At 39.3% G+C, this 20,621-nt stretch overlaps 1 protein-coding gene across 1 annotated transcript in view; it reads right to left on the reverse strand.

Annotated features, from left to right (window-relative positions):
- twf2 (twinfilin actin binding protein 2) overlaps positions 1-20,621 on the reverse strand; it is an 87,591-nt gene that overhangs the window by 59,254 nt on the left and 7,716 nt on the right. Inside the window, exon 2 of the mRNA XM_003217639.4 lies at positions 6,116-6,193. Coding sequence (XP_003217687.1) covers positions 6,116-6,193 — 78 coding nt within the window. The remainder of the gene's footprint in view (positions 1-6,115; positions 6,194-20,621) is intronic.

The raw sequence follows: 20,621 nt of genomic DNA on the forward strand, positions 1-20,621 counted from the left end.
GACAGTGTCTTATATTAATTTTTGCTCCCAAAGATGTGCTAGGTCTTATTTTTAGGGGATGTCTTATTTTTCCATGAAGAAGAATTCACATTATATACTGTACAGTAGTTGTCATCATAAACCAGCATAACCAGACAAACTGTGATTCCTATCAAGACTTTCTTGTTACTACCATTATTTCCATGTACAACAATCTATGGTATTTACATTTACTGATCCTGCATGCTCTGGTGTTCTGTTCAGTGGGCATGCTTCCAAACAAAAACTTTGCTAGGTCTTACTTTTGGGGGAGGCCTTATATTTAGCAATTCAGCAAAATCTCTACTAGGTCTTATTTTCTGGAGATGTCTTATTTTCGGGAAACAGGGTAGTTTCAGGCTACCATCCATAAAATGTACAGATTGGGGCCATGAATGAATAGCCTGCACTTTGAGATGTTCCAGAATTCACCATGTCAACAAAATGAGGAGGATTATACTGAGAAAACAATAGAGAGCACCAAAAGTGCTACACATTTTCAGAAGCCACAAATATCAGCTTGGCACATTAATCACTTTTACTTGCACCAGGGCTATGGAGTCAGAATTGGAGTCAAGCAGTCAGAGACCAATTTTGGGCGGAGTTGAAGTCAGAAGAAATTTACCAACTCTGACTTTGGCTTCAAAATTTTTAAAAAGGTGATATTATAATAATATACTGTAAATATAAAATTGTATATTTATATTTTACTTTTTGAAAAATTATGAAATACCTAGTTGTTTGCATATTTACCTTCACATGAATTTAGGAAAGTTTTCTTGAATGGAAGTATTAACCAAACTAAAATATATTGCCTTCGGCAAATTACATTATCTCAGCCTCAGGGGAAAGTAAAGGCAAACTCCCTCTGGACCCCTGTGAGAGAGTTGCCTTAGAAACTGCCATTTCCAAGCAGACAGCTTGTCCAATGTCCGACTTCCTTCAAGGCCACTTTCCCCGTGGCCCTTTTTTATCCTGCTGTTGCTGCCCAACCAGTGTAGTTCTGCTGCCACAAGGAACCAGCAGGATTTCAGGCAATGGCTCCTGACTAATGGCCACAGATAATCAATGAATGCTAGGCATGGCCCCATGTAAGCCGCCCCGAGTCCCTCCGGGGAGATGGGGCGGGATATAAGAATAAAATTATTATTATTATTATTATTATTATTATTATTATTATTATTAGGTACTGTTGACTATATGTCCGAGGAAGGAATTGGCAAACCACCTGTAGGTATTCCTTGCTTAAGAAAACACTATGAAATCAATGTGGTTTCTACAAGTCAAGAGGCAACTTCAAGACACATACCATGATGACTTTCTAAATGAAACGTTATGAAAGTCAACCTCGCTGAAAGAAATAATCCTAAATGTGTGCACAACAAAAATCTGAAAAATGCACCAAAATACTCAGAACAGAAAATTTAAAATGAAAGGATAAGTTTTCAACGTAACAAACATTTTACTTAATTTCATGGATTACAGATTAATCCAAACTCTTACAGGTTTAGTCCCTATAATATCAGCTCTTTAGTTGAGTCATCTTATCTGAATCAGTCATATGGAGGTAGTTCCCTTAAGAAACTGATATATTCTCCAACAGCCTTCCAGATATTGTTGGGCATATCATAACATTCATCAGCACAGGACATGCTGGCTAGGACTTTTGGAAATGGCTGTCCAACAAGAACTGGAGAGCTCCAGAAATGATAAACTGTGAAATTTGTGATCAGAGATATCACTGGCATGTGTTTTAAGGCGACACCCAAAAGATCAACATGTTCGTCAAGCCAAGTCATTGTTTTCATTTCCAATCCTTGAAGGGCCGGAAAAACGACTGCTCGGCTTTTCAGCCAAGCAGCCGTTAGAGCCACATCTCATACAAATCATTCCAGCAGAGCTCTTTCTCTTGTTCCTAGCACATCTACTTTTGTGCTCCGCTGAAACGACTATAATTTCCTTGAACATACTTTGCTGTGAGAAAATGGAAATTACTTTGTAAATATCACAGCACCTTGAGGGTCAACCTGTAATGTTTTTAATGAACATGGAATCGTTTTCAGATCATTTCCTGAAACCAGGACTTCCTATCATTAGAAGCCGACCTATCAAAACAAAATACATCAGGGACAAGAGAAGGAAAAACATCTGAAGGCTCATGTGGTTTAGGCAGAAAGTCAGAAAGGAGATCAGGTGGAGCAACAGGACCCCAGGAATAGGAAAGGACAAATGATGGCAAAGGGAAAATGGTTTACATTACAAATGTAGCAAAGCTTTTCTGATTTTTAACACTGGGGAGTGGGGATTTGCTTGATACATGGATAAAGCATAAGAGTATACTGTTCACATAACAATATGAAAAGGGCTGTCTATGTTTCTAAGGAACATTCCTGAGTTTACACCTTACTGCAGTCACCATATTAATAGCCTCAAGAGGGACATTTATTTGTTCACCAAACATAGACAATTGAAAAATTAAAGCTGTACATTTCTTTTACACAGGTCCCTCATAGACCTTCATGTTTTATAGCTGTATGTCAGATAGATAAAAATATCTCATTTAATTATGACTAAGTGCACTTCTTACGATACATTCACAAAAATACATTCAGCTAGTTCTAAATGGACTGACACTGAATCATATTGAAAAGACAGTGCATGTTTCATCCATCTGGATCCATCCTAGCAAGCTTCTTATGAGATAAAAGAAGATCATGAACCCAAAGCACACACATGAACTGGTTTTCCATACATGGTGACTAACTCAAGTTCCACTGGCCTCTTTGGAAAATTCTATTCTCAGAAGCACAGTCAGATTTTGTATAACCTTCTCAAGGCCAATGTATGAAGTAGAAACATAGATAAAATGCATTAACTTTGGATTAATCACAAGACTACTATCTTAAGAACTCTATAGGCTTGAACTCATTTGGTGTAAGGACAAAGGAAAATTTGCCCAGACTGCTTTCTAATCTTATTGTTCTGTGCCTCCAAATCTACTCCAATCTATAAAGAACCTGTTGTGGGGTTTTCTTGGATTTATTCAGAGGCGGTTCACTGCTGCCTTCCTCTTAGGTAAGAAAGTATGACTTCCCAAGGTCACTCAATCATTTCCCATGATTGAGAAGGGATTTGAAGTTTGAACCCTAATCTTTCAAAATTCAACACTCAAACCACTGAACTATACGGGATGCTCAAACTTTTTAAGCAGAGGGCTGGCTCAAAGTTCTTCAGACTGTGGGGGAGCAGGACGATAGTTTGAAAAAACATGAACAGATTTGTATTTGTAGTGCAAAAAATTGAAAGAACAGTACAATATTTAAAGAACAATTTTAATCAACATAAGCTTACCAATATTTTAATGGGAAGTGTGGGCTTGCTTTTGGCTGATGAGATAGTCAAGTTTATTAGGATTGTTGTCATTGTTTGCCTTCAAGTCATTTCATACTTAGTGTAACCCTAAGTCTAAACTTTAGGTCGGGAGCGGGTAAACTACCTTGGAGGACCGCATCCGGACCACGGGCCTTAGTTTGGAGACCCTTGCTCTAAGGGGAATCTACTAACATGCAAATCATAACTCACTTCTCTGAATTGTCTCATGGAATTCTCCAATGAAAAGAATGCATATAAATACATCTGTTGAGGGAAATGATATGCAGGTAGTCCTCAAGTTACAAAAAATCTGACTTATAAATTCATAGTTAAAGGATGGGTCTGAAACAACAGGAAGTGAAAGAAATCTACCCCTAAGAAGAGAAATTCACTCCTGGGAGAAATATCATAGTAAAAAGGTGTCTAGATTGAAGGTTTATCCCCAATACTTGTTTCCACAACAAGCCAATTTTTTCAAAATCCAATTATCACAGGGACAGAAAATGATGTGAAATCTTCTGAAAGACAGCAAAGCAAACATCATAGGGGTATTAACCAAAACTTATGTAAGTATATAAGCCATCCAAAGCTTATATAAGTGTAATTCCAACCATAGGTAAAGGTTGGAATTACAATTAAAAATGCCTTTTCTAACTTACATAAAAATTCAACTTAAAACAAACCTACAAAGCCTATCTTCTTCATAACTTGAGGACTGCCTGTACAAAGATTCATCACCATCATAGGAATGGATGATGAGAACATGGGATAAAGTCTTCACAATTACAGCCCTCAAGCTATAGAATTATTTCCCATGGGAGGCTAACTTGAGTCCCTTTCTGTTCTCTTTCCTGAAGTAAGCCTTTCTCATTATCTAGGCTTTTGAATGCTAACAGGCCATTGGAAGAAGGAAGCCCTTTTGATCTGAGTGTCCTATATTTTAACCATTATTTTTCTACTACAGATGAATCCAAGTGTCTTCTTTGAGAAATGCTCTTAATCCATATTAATGAACTAACTTCACCTGCTTCATGTCAGCCTATTCATCACCATAGTAACAACAACATAAATAAAGTGGAGTGGAGAATGGGATGTAAAAAAATGCTGCATGACATAGCAGCAGCATTCTTTAGGAAGTAGCTGATCTCTAGCAAACAAGAAAATAAGGAAAGGAAGGAGACTGGAAAAGTTGCTTTTTGAATTGCAAACTGTACGACCCTCTCCCTACTTTAACCAGCATGTTGACAATTCCGGGGGTTTAGACCAAAAATGCCACTTTTCCATAATGTAACAAAGAAGTAATTGGGGAAAACAAAGGAATCACTGGGCAGAGAAGCCTGCAATTGGGCTCTATTGCCACTAACGGAAATAGAAGTCCCTTTAAAAGAAAGTTCCTTCCACCAAAACATTTTGTCTGCAGTGGAAACAAGATACCAGGGAAGGGATAGGACTCTAGCCTAGCTTTCACCTAGACATAATTACATTTGGGAAAACAATCCCGTTTAAGAGCCACTGTGCAATCTGTAACCAGATATTACTAGGAGAAGCATTTGATAAATTCAGAGATATGTTTCCAAAACAGAGCTGAAGAGATGCAATAGATGTGTCTGATCTAGCAAAATCCTTCCTGTGTCTATATCCATTTTTGTATGCAGTTGCACTATATTTATTTATTTATTGGTTTTAAGAAAGGGATTCTTTCAGAAGAGTTTTATGAAAAGCCTAAACACCTGCAAGGAATAAATTTCTCTGACAGCAAAATCCTACCAAAATCAATGGGACTTTCATTTCAGTAGACATGCACAGTATGGCACTGCAAGAGAGATATGGTGTTTGCTCTTTGACACAAGTTCTACAGAAGAGATGCAAAACATCACCACCTGGTAATTACAAGAGAAGTGGAATCTTTGCTTTTTCATAGATAACACTGCAGCTGCTAGCCTACCAGATGCTAAAACTAAGATACACTGAAAACTGCTTCATTTTCTGCCTGAAAGACAAGTCTAGGAGGCAGCTAAAAATGAACTTGGAGAGCAGAACGTCAACTATTCTGCGCCCGGGCTGTGGCGCAGGTGGGAGAGCAAGTCAGCTGCTGCAATTAACTGCAATGAATCACTCTGACCAGGAGATCATGAGTTCGAGCCCCGCTCGGAGCCTATGTTTGTTTGTCTTTGTTCTATATTAAAAGACATTGAATGTTTGCCTATATGTGTAATGTGATCCGCCCTGAGTCCCCTTCGGGGTGAGAAGGGCGGAATATAAATGCTGTAAATAAATAAATAATAAATAAACTGTATAGTTGCCTCATCAGCTTAATCAGCTCCCACTGACCTCAGCAAGAACAAATGTTTAAAATACAAATAACTTCATAATGTATCCTACAGTTTGGCAGAGGAGATAGACATGAAATAAAAATAATATGTTTTATTATGGCTGTGTTTGTATGGTTTACCTGTGTTGGAAACCGCCCTGAGTCCCTTCAGGGAGATAAAAGCGATATAAAATACAATTTTATTTTACTTTTATTATATTATATATAATATCCCTTGATCTTTTGAAGTTACTGCTGTGTTGCTTCCATACGACACCAAGGCATTTCAACAGCCTTCATCAAAACTTTTCTCCGGTATTTTTTCTATGCCCAAGTGAAAATCTGATGAAATTTGACAAAGTGCAAAGCAAGGAAACAAGCTGGTGGAAAGAAACCACATTAACATAAACTTACCATCTTCGATGACTATCTTAATGAGGCGGATCGAACCATTCCGAGCCTTGGCAAAAAAGTCCTTTAATTCCGTAGTGGCTAAAAGAATCAAAAACATGTTGATCAGGATCTGAATAGGCAACCCAAATGGTATTCCACTCTTCAACACAATGAGAAAAGGGAGTAAAAAGAAAAGAAACAAAGAGTGGGAACAATAAAATTTTTGTTTCTCCTGATAGAGGCTGTATGGTGAAGTATGGCCTCACACAGAAGTTTCAGAGTTAAATACCGGCTGGAAGCACATGTGATCCAGTGAACATGATACTTGGCTTGGGTGAACATAATATCCCAAATTTAGCAGATACTTTGGCCTGCAAAGGCCGGGTGGGCTCAAGTGACAGGTTATTAAATATACAGCGCATCCCAAAGTATATACAAAGAAGGGAAAAGAACAGCAGAAAAGGGTGGTAGTGATGATGGGCAGAAGCAACTCTGTTTTTGCTCAGGCCATGATGACTCTGTTTTGCTTCTCAATCTTGAAGCATGTGACCTCTCCCCAGAAGCCCGCAGAGCAAAGGAACAGACAGACATTTAGAGGAATCGGAACTGGAGCTGCTCTGGCATTCACCCTCTGCCTGTCCTACTTTGACCCTCCAAGGATAATCTGCTATGAACCTGAAAGAATGGCAACCATCTGAGATTTCAAAGAGGTAGGCAGATGCTGCCATGTGAAAACCTGATGGTGGTATGTTAAAAAACAAAAACAAAAATTCCCTTGATGTACATCGGGAAGGATTTAAGCAGCTTTGGTTCAAAATGACATAATTGCCCTAAATGTTCTCTTCCCTTTCACCAAACAAGGGCACACAAAGCTCTGAAATGAACCAGAAAGTGGGAATTCCAGTTTCAAGACAGCATTCATTTCACTATGAGAACACATTACAGTAATAGCTGAATGGGCAGGAAGGGGTTACCAGCATATAGACACCATTCACTTTGATGTCTAAATAGAATAAATCTACAGTAAAAGTAATATATATAGTATACACAAGATGCTTCTGAATAGCATCTGATTTCCAGATCTGTGCATTCTGGCCTCTGAATTAATGGTGATATTGACTGACATAATGTCAATGTCATTCCAGGTCCCATTGACATTGGCTTAGAAATCAGAAAATCAATTCTAGCTATTCTTGTTGCTTTCCTGAATTAATTTTACCTCCATTATTTTCAGTTACAACTGCACCACTCACAGTTCATACCAGAGCTTGGAAAAGTTACTTTTTTGGAGTATGATTGCCAGTGCTTATGCAATACTTAGAGTTGTAATCTAAATAAAAATTTGAATCTTAACCAGGATCTAAATTGGGGTTGTAAATCCTAGTGAAATGGAATACTAGTCAGTATGTATTCTTGTGGCTGACTGATTATTTCCAAATCATGGTGTATTTCTGCATCACTTCCCTGTATTGTTTACCATGCTTGTTGAGCCATGCTTCAAGATCAGTTGAGGGAACCGGATCCTGTTAACTCTGTCACAGCTAACAGACAAGTATGGCACCTGCCAGTTGCTTGTGGAGCTGTTTTCAACAATTCAATTGTGGGATCATGGGATTATTGAAAAGGTTTGCCCATATTTGATCACCCAGGTTCACAGCGTATCCAGCTTGAATTCTTCCAACTATGGCAGCAGCCAAAACAGGAATATACAAACATATGCAGGTCTAATGCCCATGGCTTCCCTGTATCACAGATCCAGAGCCAAGAGGCACTGCATATCAGATTGATCTTAAAGACTTAAAAAGATTTTTAACATTGTTGACTTTTATATGCCTAGCAAAAAAGTCCGAAAAGGAATCCAAACACATACTTTTGGCCAATACAGATTTTTTTAAATTATCTGTATAGGTTTCTTTAAAGAAAACCCTAAATGACTTTCCATCCAACTGGGCACACATTATCCACTTACACAGTCCTTTTACAGCCCCACACACATACATCTAGAATGGACTTAAAATGAGCCCGGATAAGATCCCAAATGATGGGCTATTAGTTACTCCTAGTCATGTTGGCTCTGTACTCCCATTTTATTGCCCTTAATGTTGTCGGTGGATTTTCCATCTCGGAAGTCATTGTGGGAATAAAAAAAGCTGCACTAAATAAGTATCCAGTCTGGGGCTCTTTCACACTACACCATTACAGTGCTTTACTCCATTTTAACTGTCATAGCAACATCCTATGGAATCATAAGATTTGTAGTCTGCTGAGGGACTCGTGCTGTCTCATTGATAATTCTAAATGTTACTTCCTAATCTGCAACTCTCAGAATTCCATTGGATGTTGTCATGGCAATTAAAGTAGAGCATGAGGATCTGAACACCCTACAAGGCACCAGACCTCACCTGACCAAGGGAACCTGTCTGGGTCAATTCTGGTTAGTACTTAGATGGGAGATCATCAATGAATTCAAGATGCTCTAGACTATATTTCAGAGGAAGTGGCAAAACCACATCTGAGTAGTTCATCACCATAAAGCAACTAGCAACCTTAAGGCACATACACACATAATGCTAATACTCCATAATGTGAAGGGTCCCTGGGCCCATTTCTTCTTGCCATCTTTTAACACTCACAGACAAGCATAGATCTCCCTCTTTGGGATGTGCTCAACTGTATTGTTTGATAGGACAGCCCCATGACTGAAGTTTTTTGGCACTAGTTCTGGACATGGGAAGGTAATGTCATGATGGGGGAACTAATACTGGGATTTCACTTCCTAGACACTTAGAGATCCGTACTTCCCTACCATAGGACAATGCTTACAGACCCATTGTGACCTCCTCCCAGAAAAAATGAGCCCGCCAATCTTGCACATAATAGTTAAACACTAGAAACACAGAACTCCTCCAGTGCCTTGGAAACAGAGATTTGCATCAGTGTAAATTGTTATGGATTATAATCCAATCTGTGTATGATGATACTAAACTAAATCTAGTAGTCTAAAAGGTGTTGCAGGACTCTTTGATGATAGGTTGAAAACAAATAACATGGCAATGCCTTTGAATATAATGTGTGTGTATGTGTGTGTGTGTGTGTAAGCTGAATGAATGCTTCACTACATGCATGCTGTCCAATGGCCCTGGAATGTGTGAATCCCCAAGATAAAAATAATTTTTTCTACGAAGGCAGAAAAATTTACCTTCTAAGCCAAGCCTCATCCATCTACCTTCCACTGCATGCTCTGGGTGATTATCCACACAGCTGCTCCTCTCACTAATTTTCCAAAGATTTGACATTTATAGGATCCTTCAGCAGTTTAACAATGTAGAATGTTTCCTGTGCAGTAAAAGTGGCCCCCATTTCTTATCACTACTATACTCAAAAATAGAAAATGTTGGTCCTACGCCCAAATGTTCAAACAAACACCTGAAACTACACTTGCAACAGTCACAAAATTCATTTCTCACTAGTATGTTTTGTGGCTGTGTGGACTCTGCAAGAAAGACAGTCTCCTCTCTGGAAAATACCAAGTGTGGGTTTAACAGGGATTAATTATTTGCCTCTTACAAGATCTGAGCTTCCCAATATTGTGCTGGCAGTGCTCATTACAAGCATCCTTTGTAATCTGGAGAGTTTAATCAGACTTAGTAACAGAGAACCTTTGAAGGAAAGGCTTAACACACAATGCCATCTGTAAAGGTGGAGAGTGAATGCTCCACCAATAGCCAATTTAGCTGATTTACAAAAGGAGGCCGCTGCAATTTCACTTATTAGCAAAGAACAGCTCTGAAAGGCTCCCAGAGCCATCACTCAGCACTGCTGAGGTTCATCAATTCCAATCACCAGCAGAGGCCGTATCTGTTCCAATTTGGTCCCTGTTTATCTTAAAAGGAAAAACACACACCTCAATTTGCAAAGATGCCATCAGAATACACACACCAGGGATCATCTCTGCTGTCTTTCTAACTAAGCAGGAAAATGGAAACTCTAAGGCCCAGATTTGTCTCTTATAATAAAATATACACTTGTCACTGCATCTTAACTCTGCAGCCAAGTCCTTCATCTACAAACAGTTTAAAATGATGCTAGGAACTGGTTCAGAAGAGGATAAGGATGAGAGCAAAAGCTCAAATGAGGAGCAAATGAACAGGGAAACAGGAAATTTATAGGGAGGGACAGGAAGTTCTGAAAAACATCAAAAACCACAACTTACATAAAGCCCTGCCCATCCTCCAAGTATTAAGCATCTGAGCTTCTCTCTGGCTTTCAGTTTCCCCCAATTTGATGCCTTTCAGATGGGCTTCAAAGCAACATCCATGATCCCTAGTCAGCCTGGCCAACTGGGAGTTGCTGCCCAATATATTTGGAGGGCACTAGCTTGAAGAAGGTTGACCAACAAGTTTTAAATCATTACACTGCAATGACAAGAGTTACATTACCCCCTTTACTACCTTTGCATATTCAACAAAAGCCATATTTACACTTGCAGATTACTGGCAAAACATAGGATGCGAGAGGTCTACTCAAGTACAATAATCCACTATCACTTCAGGGATTACCTCCTCATTCTGGCAGCAGACTTGATGCTGAGTAATACATGTCCCCTCCATCAAGTCCTCATTCATTTGATGGTTTGGAGAAGTTAATAAATAACTGAAAGCCTCCACATCACTTTATCGAAACATCTGTGCAAGAACCACTGCTTCTTTTCATACATCCTTCGCACTTGCACTGAGATGCTGCTAAGAAAAGGGGTGGCAAGAGTTCTTTCTCCACTTGTTCCTCACTTCAAAGGACAGAGAGATTCACTATATCCCAAGCCACCTGTTCAAGGCTGAAGATATTGAAGAAGACGGGAAGTGGACTGGAAGCACAAATAGAGACTGTCTAATAGGCTGAGCCAGAACCTACAAAGCTTCCATCAAAATATCAACTTTGTAAGTTGAATCCATAGCCTTGCCTGACCAGTGTCTTGACCAAATTAGGACATAGCAGTAGTACCAATTTCCAATTGGTAAGGCGGTCAGGCAAGGCTGCATTTTGTCACTCCATCTGTTTTAACATGCAAGCTGAATATGTCATACATTAAGCAGGATTAGATTTGGAAGAAAACTTAAGATGAAGGAGGTGTGAAAACTGGACCATTTAAGGTAACTCCATACCATTAGCAGAAAATAGCAGAGACCTGGAGTAATTGCTGAATAAAGTGCAAAGGCAGCAATAGAGCTAAACATTAAGAAAACAAAATAATTTTCTTAACTTTGAAGCAGACAATGAAGACATTAAAATAGTTCAAGATTTTGGCTCAGTCATTCATCAGAATGGAGGCTGCAATCAAGAAATCAGAAGATGATTAGGACTTGGAAGGGCACCTATGAAGAACTAGACAAAATCCTGATGTGTAGAAAGATATAACTGAAAATTGAAGTTAGGATTATCTGTGCCATAATATTTTCCATTTCTATGTATGACTGTGAAAGCTGGACAGTGAAAAAAAACTGAATGGGAAAAAAATCAACTTCTTTGAGATGTAATGCAGAAGACTTCTATGGATACCACAGACCACTAAAATGACCAATAAACTAGTTCTAGAGCAAATCAAGCCTGAACTTTCCCTAGACACTCATATGACAAGGCTGTATTTTGGACATATCATGAGAAAAATTGAATTGCTAGAGGTAGAGGATAGGAAGGTCACATTCCAAACTGATACAGTAGAGTCTCACTTATCCAAGCTAAACGGGCCAGCAGAAGCTTGGATAAGCGAATATCTTGGATAATAAGGAGGGATTAAGGAAAAGCCTATTAAACATCAAATTAGGTTATGATTTTACAAATTAAGCACCAAAACTTCATGTTATACAACAAATTTGACAGAAAAAGTTGTTCAATGCGCAGTAATGTTATGTTGTAATTACTGTATTTACGAATTTAGCACCAAAATATCACGATATATTGAAAACATTTACTACAATGGCTTGGATTATCCAGAGGCTTGGATAAGTGAGGCTTGGATTAGTGAGACTCTACTGTAGATGTAATCAAGGAAGTTCTGGCTCTGGGTCTGGAGGACCTGAGCAGGGCTGTGGAGGACAGAGAGCCTTGCGGGGCTCTCATCCATGGGGATGTCCTAAATTGAAGTTCACATGTAACACATTTCACCCACCTGCGACCAGTACCAGACTGGTAGCTCAAAACTAGAGATATGTGTATCCTATTTGGCATTGGTTTTCAAATCACACCTTACCACTGAAAAAGTCTGAATTCATTAACTCAGGGGTTCTCAAACTTTTAAAGCCACAGAGCGCTTTCTGGAGAAAATGTTTCTTGTGGAGCCCCAAGAAACTTTTGGACACAGGGGCCGCATTGCATTTTAAAATTTGACAGATGGACCAGACCAGTGGCAGACGGGTGGCAAATGTTTCTGGGAAATATTTGAAAGAAACATGAACAAAATCCTATACACATTACACATATCTTTTTTATAGTGCTAAAAAGAAAGAAAGAACAATACAATATTTAAAATGAATACTTTTAACCAACATAAACCTAACAATATTTCAGTGGAAGAACCCAGGGGCCGTTAAGTCTTTGAAATAAATAAATAAATAATAATAATAGGAGCAACACTGGGCCTAGCCAGTTCAACCTGTAACTGCCATGCAATAAAAGCACAAACCAAAGCACCCTCAACAGATGGCCATCCAGCCTTTGCAATAATAACGATAACAATAAAAACAACAACAAGAACAGCTCCAGGGGCCACCTAATCCAACCAGTTTCTGCCAAGCAGGAAAAAAACAGTCAAAGCTGTGGGCCCTCAGGCCACACTGGCTCCCTCATGCTTCCTAAGCAGAGGGAGCGGGAGCCCCCAAAGCGCCCCTGATTGTGCTTTGCTGCTTTAACATATTAATATCAAGGAAATGTATTTTGGAGAACCAGCCTAGTGTAGTGGTTTGAGCATTGGACTACAACTCTGGAGACCAAGATTTAAATCTAGAGACCACTGAGTGGCCTTGGGCAAAGCACACTCTCAGAGGAATCAAACTTGACAAACAAACCCCAAGATAGAGTTGTCACCATAAGTTGAAAACTACTTGAAAGCACACAATAACAAAAATATAGTGTATGCACCCTGGTGTTTCCAATGCATTCCATTTCTGCTGGACACAGACCAGGGTTTCAAATCTAAGAAGTCGCCCATGGCATCAAAAAACCCAGACTATCTGCAGACCTGCAAATGACTTTTTCTTCCTGTCTGCTTATGGCAAAAACTTTGTTCTCAGAAGTTTCAAAGTTGTTTTCATGTACAAACCACATGAAACATCCTTGAAATTTTTACCCTGTTTATCACAAAGAATGCCCTCCCTTCTGTGTCTTTGGCATTTTAACACTTTCAAGAAATATCCATTTCCCTCACCATGACATTAGCTGTTCTCTCAAACCAAGTTGATATAAAATATTAACTGCTGGTGGTATGTAAAATTTAGTAATTCCCTTATGTGTGAGAAAGAAGAGAGAAAGATAGACGGTTGTGTGGGTTTTGTTTTGCAAAAACAATCAAAAAAACAATGACACGGAAGGAAACTGGTCTCTAAATGGATAACATGCAAAACACTGGAAGAATAACCATAACTTAGCATTGAGTACAGAATTGAGCATCCTGACAATCTTCATTTTCTTTATTTTGCTTTATAAAATACAAGCTACTATCCCTCCTGGTGGTGAACATATTTCAAAGTATGTGAATAACTATTTGAGACAGAGGAATCATGCCAGAAATGAAGGCTGCAGTTCTTTGCTTCTTCCTACAAAAAAAAATCACCATAATTTTTGTAAAGATGTCTAGGAGCAAACTTAACTTTCAAATATATGGTTTTGCTTAATATCCTGTCAGTGTTTAGAGACCAGACACTGAAGTCTTGTGCCTATGGAGATATAAATCTGCCATGTGAACTGAATGACCAATCCGTTTGGACTAAGCTGTTAGGGTGTATAAATGCCCTATGTCATTGCAAGTCATTATGTTTTCAATTGGTCTAGCAACCAACTGGTATATATGCTCATTCAGAAAAAGCATTCATATTGAAATGGGAGACATAATTTAAATCAGGGTTTCAGAGGTGCGCTTCTTACCGCCGCCACCATAACTACCTCACATTCTGTAATGTCTGAAGTGAGAAGAAGGTGACACAGTTCCTTGAGGTTCTTTCACCTGCTTCAAGACTATGGAGTCAGAGTTTGCAACTGTATTCATACTATTTTTGGTCTGGTTTGTCAGTTTGTGAGAAGAGTGGGCTTAGCCTTCTCCGAATGCCCCATTCTCAGTCCCCTTGTCTTCCAGCGGCATGTCACTGCTTCTGGATCAATAATACATGAGTGTTGAAATGGATGCCCTCCTGAATATGCCAAGCCACTCTGTCCTCCCGACAGGAAACCTGAGCTTATGGCTATCAATCTTTCATTCTCTGGACACAATCTTTATGTTGAGGTGACTTCAAGTAGCTGTTTTCACTTCCCATTCACTGGGTTTGAGGAAATAGACACTACATTCAGGATTATATTCAAAGGTCCTAGTCTTGCAGGTTTACCATATAAGGCCTTCTTGACCTCATGTGCCATTGTTTTGGCGATGACTCTCTTGCTTTTCTGGACTCTTCCATTTGTTGTTTTGCCATCTCTCCTCTATTATTATTAGCATTGTTTGGTTCTCAACCTGGGGGTAGCCAGATGTTTTTGGCCTACAACTCTCAGAAATCCCAGCCCGTTTACCAGCTGTTAGTATTTCTGGGAGTTGAAGGCCATAAACATCTGTGGACCCCAAGCTGAGAACCACTGGTCTAGGATAACAACAAAAGCATAAATCCAGAATATATATCTTTTGTAGAGGTATGAGGTGCCCTGAAACATTTTTGGGGGGAAACAGTTTCACCTATCCCTCTTTGTCCTCTTCATTAGGCTTCACATAAGAAATGTAATACTTAGGACAATGAAACACACGAGTACCCTAAAACTTTTTGCCCTTTTGGACATACTAGGGAAAGCAAGGAGAAAGGTCAGTAAAGTCACTGTTTTGGCTGCAAAAGGGTAAGAATGGGGAAGAAGGCATTGACAATTCACAAGTAAAACAGAAAGAGTTGAGCAACTGTATAAGTGTAAGCCAACCAAAAAACAAGCATGCAGACATTTAGCATCAATTCTAACCGATTCTCAATTCTTTTTTTCTTCCATTTATCATGTCTCTGTATCATATCTGCACACCTGTTTCAGCTTCAGTCAGTGTGGAGGGAAGGATGCTTGAGGTTCATCTAATTTATTCATGTATTCACAAGGCTTCAAAACATTTAATATGCTGACACTAGGGTGCTAAGGCTGTGATGCATTTCAAACACAGTATTTAAATCTGAAAGGATTTAAAAGTAGTTTTAATTAATTCATCACACAACTTAGATGTATTTTATTCACTTCATTGTTGTTGTTGTTTTTAATCCTCAAATGATTGCTGAATCATTGGAACAGCTACCACTACTTCCAGATATCCTCTGCTAAGAAATCAGAGGAGTTACTCACAAGGCAGACCCCTCCAATCTGAAATCCAGTAAGAATGGCAGGGCTCCACAAGCAGTGAAGGAGCCATGCCACTGTATATGTATTACCCTGTGAACTCCAGCCCTGTAAAACAATCTCATCGCTGCTAGTCATTCACTCGCCCAAGATTCCCAAGAGCCAAGCAATGACTGGGGAGAGTTGGATCGGGTATCATGCGCCCAAGGTCCCTGGGATTGAACCAAACAGTCCTCTTATTACACTAAAAGGTTTTTAAGCACATTTTTTCCCCCAAGGGGTTTCTTCTGTTTTGTTCATTTGAAATGCTCAGCTTCGCAGGGTCTTAATTATTCAGACGTCTACAAAATTACAGCTCTATATCAAGTGAAACTCTTTTGTTCATGATGGAGCTACTGTCCATCAATTTCTTTCTTAGAACAATGGCATCTATGTAGCACACTTGTGGAAGAAAAACAAACAAAGCCACACCAGATTGAGAGGTGACTTTTGCTGTTCAAATTAAGTAGGTAATAAAGTAGCAAACCACACACAGGTAAATGTGTCTTGCCTACACATATTATCACTGTACCAAAAAACATAACATGTAGTGTTCCTAATATATTATTCACACACATGTCAAATCTAAAACACTTTGTCAGGCAGGCAGGTTTCCCTACCTAGTCTCAGCAAAAGTTATTTATCAAGGACAATACATTTCATTGGAGAAGATACTACTGTTTGGTAAAACAGAAGACAGTATGAAGAAAGTATCAAGGAAGCCTGAGTTTGCAAGACCAGAGAAGGAGTGTTGATAAAGTAGGTCCTTGGTATATGCTGGGGTTTGGTTTCAGGGCACTCCCCCCCCCCCCCACACAAATAGATACCAAAATCCATGGATGGTCAGGTACCCTTATATACCATGGCATAGAATAAAATTGGGTCCCTTATGTACAACAGAAAAATCAACGTTTCCTTTTTGGATGTGTTTTAAAGGATTTTTAAGTTGTGGATGACTGAACACATGGATGCAGAATCTGAATACAGAGGGCCAACTGTATTAGATGAATGGAAAACATTCCATTCATCCTCCTTCCTTTTCTGACACTGGGACAATTTTATATGGGTGCCATGTGAACCTGTACTTTCCCTTCTGCAAGTAGCACAGTCCAGGAAAGATCATATCATATTAAATTATAATAAGAGATTTTAGAAGAGATTCAGGATATCAGTGGCCTGATTTGTAGATTCAGTAGAGAAAATTATTGACTCATGGCATATTTCATATTTCAAATATATATATATTTGTAAGGTATACATAGCCAGGTTTGTGTTGGGGTCCAACACTAATGTCAAAACAGTTGTGCAAGTGGTTGTATGTTGCGCTGCCACTGCTGCAGCCAATTACTCTGGACACATGCACACAGAACCCTCTCTTTTGAGATTGTGGGTTTGAAGCGAATCAACCACTAAAGCAATGTGTGACCAGAAGGTAATAGCCACTAGGAGCACTTAGAGGGCATGGGTGCATTGTAAGTGAGGCTGAAAATACCCCTAGAATGGGATATAACGTCTTAACATTCCTCACAGGGAAACTGTATGGAGAACTGGCTGCCATCTTACTGTTGTTACAACATCCTGGGGTAATGACACATAGAATCATAGAGTTGAAAGACCTTGTGGGCCATCCAGTCCAACCCCCTGCCAAGAAGCAGGAAAATCGCATTCAATGCACTCCCGACAGATGGCCATCCAGCCTCTGTTTAAAAGCCTTCAAAGAAGGAGCCTCCACCACTCCGAGGCAGAGAGCCCCACTGCTGAACAGCTCTCACAATTAGAAAGTTCTTCCTAATGTTCCGATGAAATCTCCTTTCCTGTAGTTTAAAGCCGTTGTTCTGTGTCCTAGTCTCCAGGGCAGCAGAAAACAAGCATACTCCCTCCTCCCTATGACTTCTCCTCACATATTTATACATGGCTATCACGTCTCCTCTCAAGCCTTCTTTTCTGCAGGCTAAACATGCCCAGTTCTTTCACCTTCCTCGGGACATCTTCCAGCTTGTCAACATCTCCCTTCAACTGCGGTGCCAAGAATTGGACACAGTATTCCAGGTATGATCTGACCAAGGTGGAATAGAGGGATAGTATGACTTCCCTGGATCTTGACACTATACTTCTATTTATGCAGGCTAAAATCCTGTTGGGCTTTTTTTGCCACCACATCACATTGTTGGCTCATGTTTAACTTGTTATCCACAAAGACTACAAGATCTTTTTCATCTGTACTGCTGTCAAGCCAGGTGTCCCCCATTCTGTATTTCATTTTTCTGCCTAAGTGTAGTATCTTGCATTTGTCCCTGTTGAACTTCACTTTGTTAGTTATGGCCCATCTCTCTAGTCTGTTAAGATCATTTTGAATGCTGCTCCTGTCTTCTGGAGTATTGGCTATCCTTCCCAGTTTGGTGTTGTCTGCAAACATGATGATCATGCCTTCTAACCCTTCATATAAGTCATTAATAAAGATGTTGAACAAAACCGGGCCCCGGACAGAACCCTGCGGCACTCCACTCGTCACTTCTTTCCAGGATGAAGCAGCAGCTTTGGTGAGCACCTTTTCATTCGTTCACTTAACCAATTACAGATCCACCTAACCGTAATTTTGCCTAGTTTGCCAGAAGGTCAGGGAGGACCTTGTTGAAGGTCTTATTGAAATCCAGATACGCTACATCCACAGCGTTCCCTGCATTAACCCATCATCATATCCATCACTCCAGTGGCATTGATGTTACTGCTTGGTATAGAAATGGCTCTACCCTTTTTTAAAAGGAAAAGGCAGTCCTAGGGCCAATTCATGTAAATTTGCCTACAAACTATTGTGTTGAATCCATATGATAATCTAGGAGATGTGAGTACATGAAACAATTTGGATCTTTGGCTATTATAAACACAATGCTCTTTGTATCATGTGTACCTCGAAATTATAGAATGTAGGTGAAGTCTTTCCAAGCAATACTTTCTCATTTATTTCATTCAATTGGGTCATCTGATCATTGGATTAAAAGCACTTCTGTGAGATGAATTTCCCATAGGGCACATTCACAAAGAAAGCCCTACAGATTATCTCAATCCTGTGGTAAGAGCTCTTTTCTTATATGTGCTTACCATCTGGCCAGTATATCAATCCATTATGCTCCCTTACACTATCAACAATGCAATATAAAACAAATAGAACATTTTTGTTTGTAGAAGGAATATGTTGCAAGAATAAAGAAAAGAGAAAAAGCAAACAATATACCAGATGAGCAACAACAAAATCTCTCACATGGAGAGCTATGTTTTTCAGTTTCATAGAAGGCTTACTAGAGAATGTTCTACAGTTCTGAAAGTGTAATAAAGGAATACATTTCAAAATTACAAAACCCCAATAAAAAGCATGTTTGGCTTTCTACAAGTTTTGGACTACTACTCCCACAATTTCTCAAAATGTGCTATGCTGATGGGGTTACTGAGAATTTGGATTGGAGCAGTTGGACTGGATGGTCCTTGGGATCCCTGCCAAACTCGATGATTCGATGTAGATCAAAGTCTTTGCTGGACATAGGATTTCTAACACTGCTTTACTGGCTCATTCATAAAAGATTGAAATATATGTTCTACACAGTATGGACACATAGTTCTGCTTTAGGTCTCCATCTTCCCACCACCATAGAAGGAATTTACTGTGACTTGCATACAGGTATTCTGTATACAAACCATACCATGCACAAAGAACCAAATGCAAAAGATAGACAGCAGAAGTACATTGCTGTACATACTCACATACAAGTGTATTGTATAAATCTTGGATCACAACTTCCTCCTAAACCTCAATGCAGGTAAAGTACAGTAGTCTCTCGCTTATCCAACATTCTGTATTATTCAAAGCAGTTTGCCTTTTAATAGGTATTGTTTCAATACATTGTGATGTTTTGGTGATAAGTTCGTAAATACAGTAATTGCTACATAACGTTACCATGTATTGAACTGCCTTTTCTGTCGATTTGTTGTAAAACATGATGCCTTTGTGCTTAATTTGTAAAATCGTAACGTAATTTGATGTTTAATAGGCTTTTCCTTAATCCTTATTATCCAACATTTTCGCTTATCCAACAATCTGCCAGACAGTTTATGTTGGATAAGTGAGACTCTACTGTATGTATACTGGAGCTGTATCTGGGTGAGCCAGTCCTCATGCTCAATCCAGGTTCCATGAAGTAACTTCTAACATAATCTTCTTTGCTCACCAATAGACTTTGCAAAGTTACCACAGGAGAACTTCTAGTGGGGTTATAATTATAGCAAGGAAAGAAGTAATATTTCCCAGAAGAATTGACAGAAGGACGTTAGCTTTCAGTGGGATCACACTCATGGGTGCTGGTGTGAATGAGCTGTGATATATGAATAACTCATCTTCAAATCATGTTTCCACAGGGAAAAATTCACATTTTCCCTATTAATATTTTGTTCTTCCCTCAGGTAGCCCATTATGCTACACTAACTTCTAGGAGTGAAGCCTATGTGAAACCCGCAGCAAAGATGGAAGTAGCATGCTCATTGTCTAACTTAGGGGTGGGCAAAGTACAATCACAGTGGTCTCCAAAGTTGTTTTTAGGGCTCCTAACAAGTTCCAATTGCTCCTTCTGGGGCACATAAAAAAATGTAAATTGCTTCTCCTGGAAGACTGGTGTGTTGAATTGCTTTCTGAACAGGTGGCTGGCTACCCTGAAAACCAGGTATAAAACATAGCCTAAGGTCCCATTTGTTTGTTGCTGTTGCAACAAACAAATTGTTAGGGGCGCTAAAAACAACTTTGGAGAACAAGTACAGGGCTGCACTAACTTACTTTATCCTCACAATCCTCCAAGTCCTACCTGTCCCATTTTCCATATCTTAGGGGAATCAGATTTATAGGATTAGTGCTCATAATTCCCCCTGCTAATATGGAATC

Source organism: Anolis carolinensis, chromosome 2 (genome assembly GCF_035594765.1).
Source record: "Anolis carolinensis isolate JA03-04 chromosome 2, rAnoCar3.1.pri, whole genome shotgun sequence".
Taxonomy (NCBI): domain Eukaryota; kingdom Metazoa; phylum Chordata; class Lepidosauria; order Squamata; family Dactyloidae; genus Anolis; species Anolis carolinensis.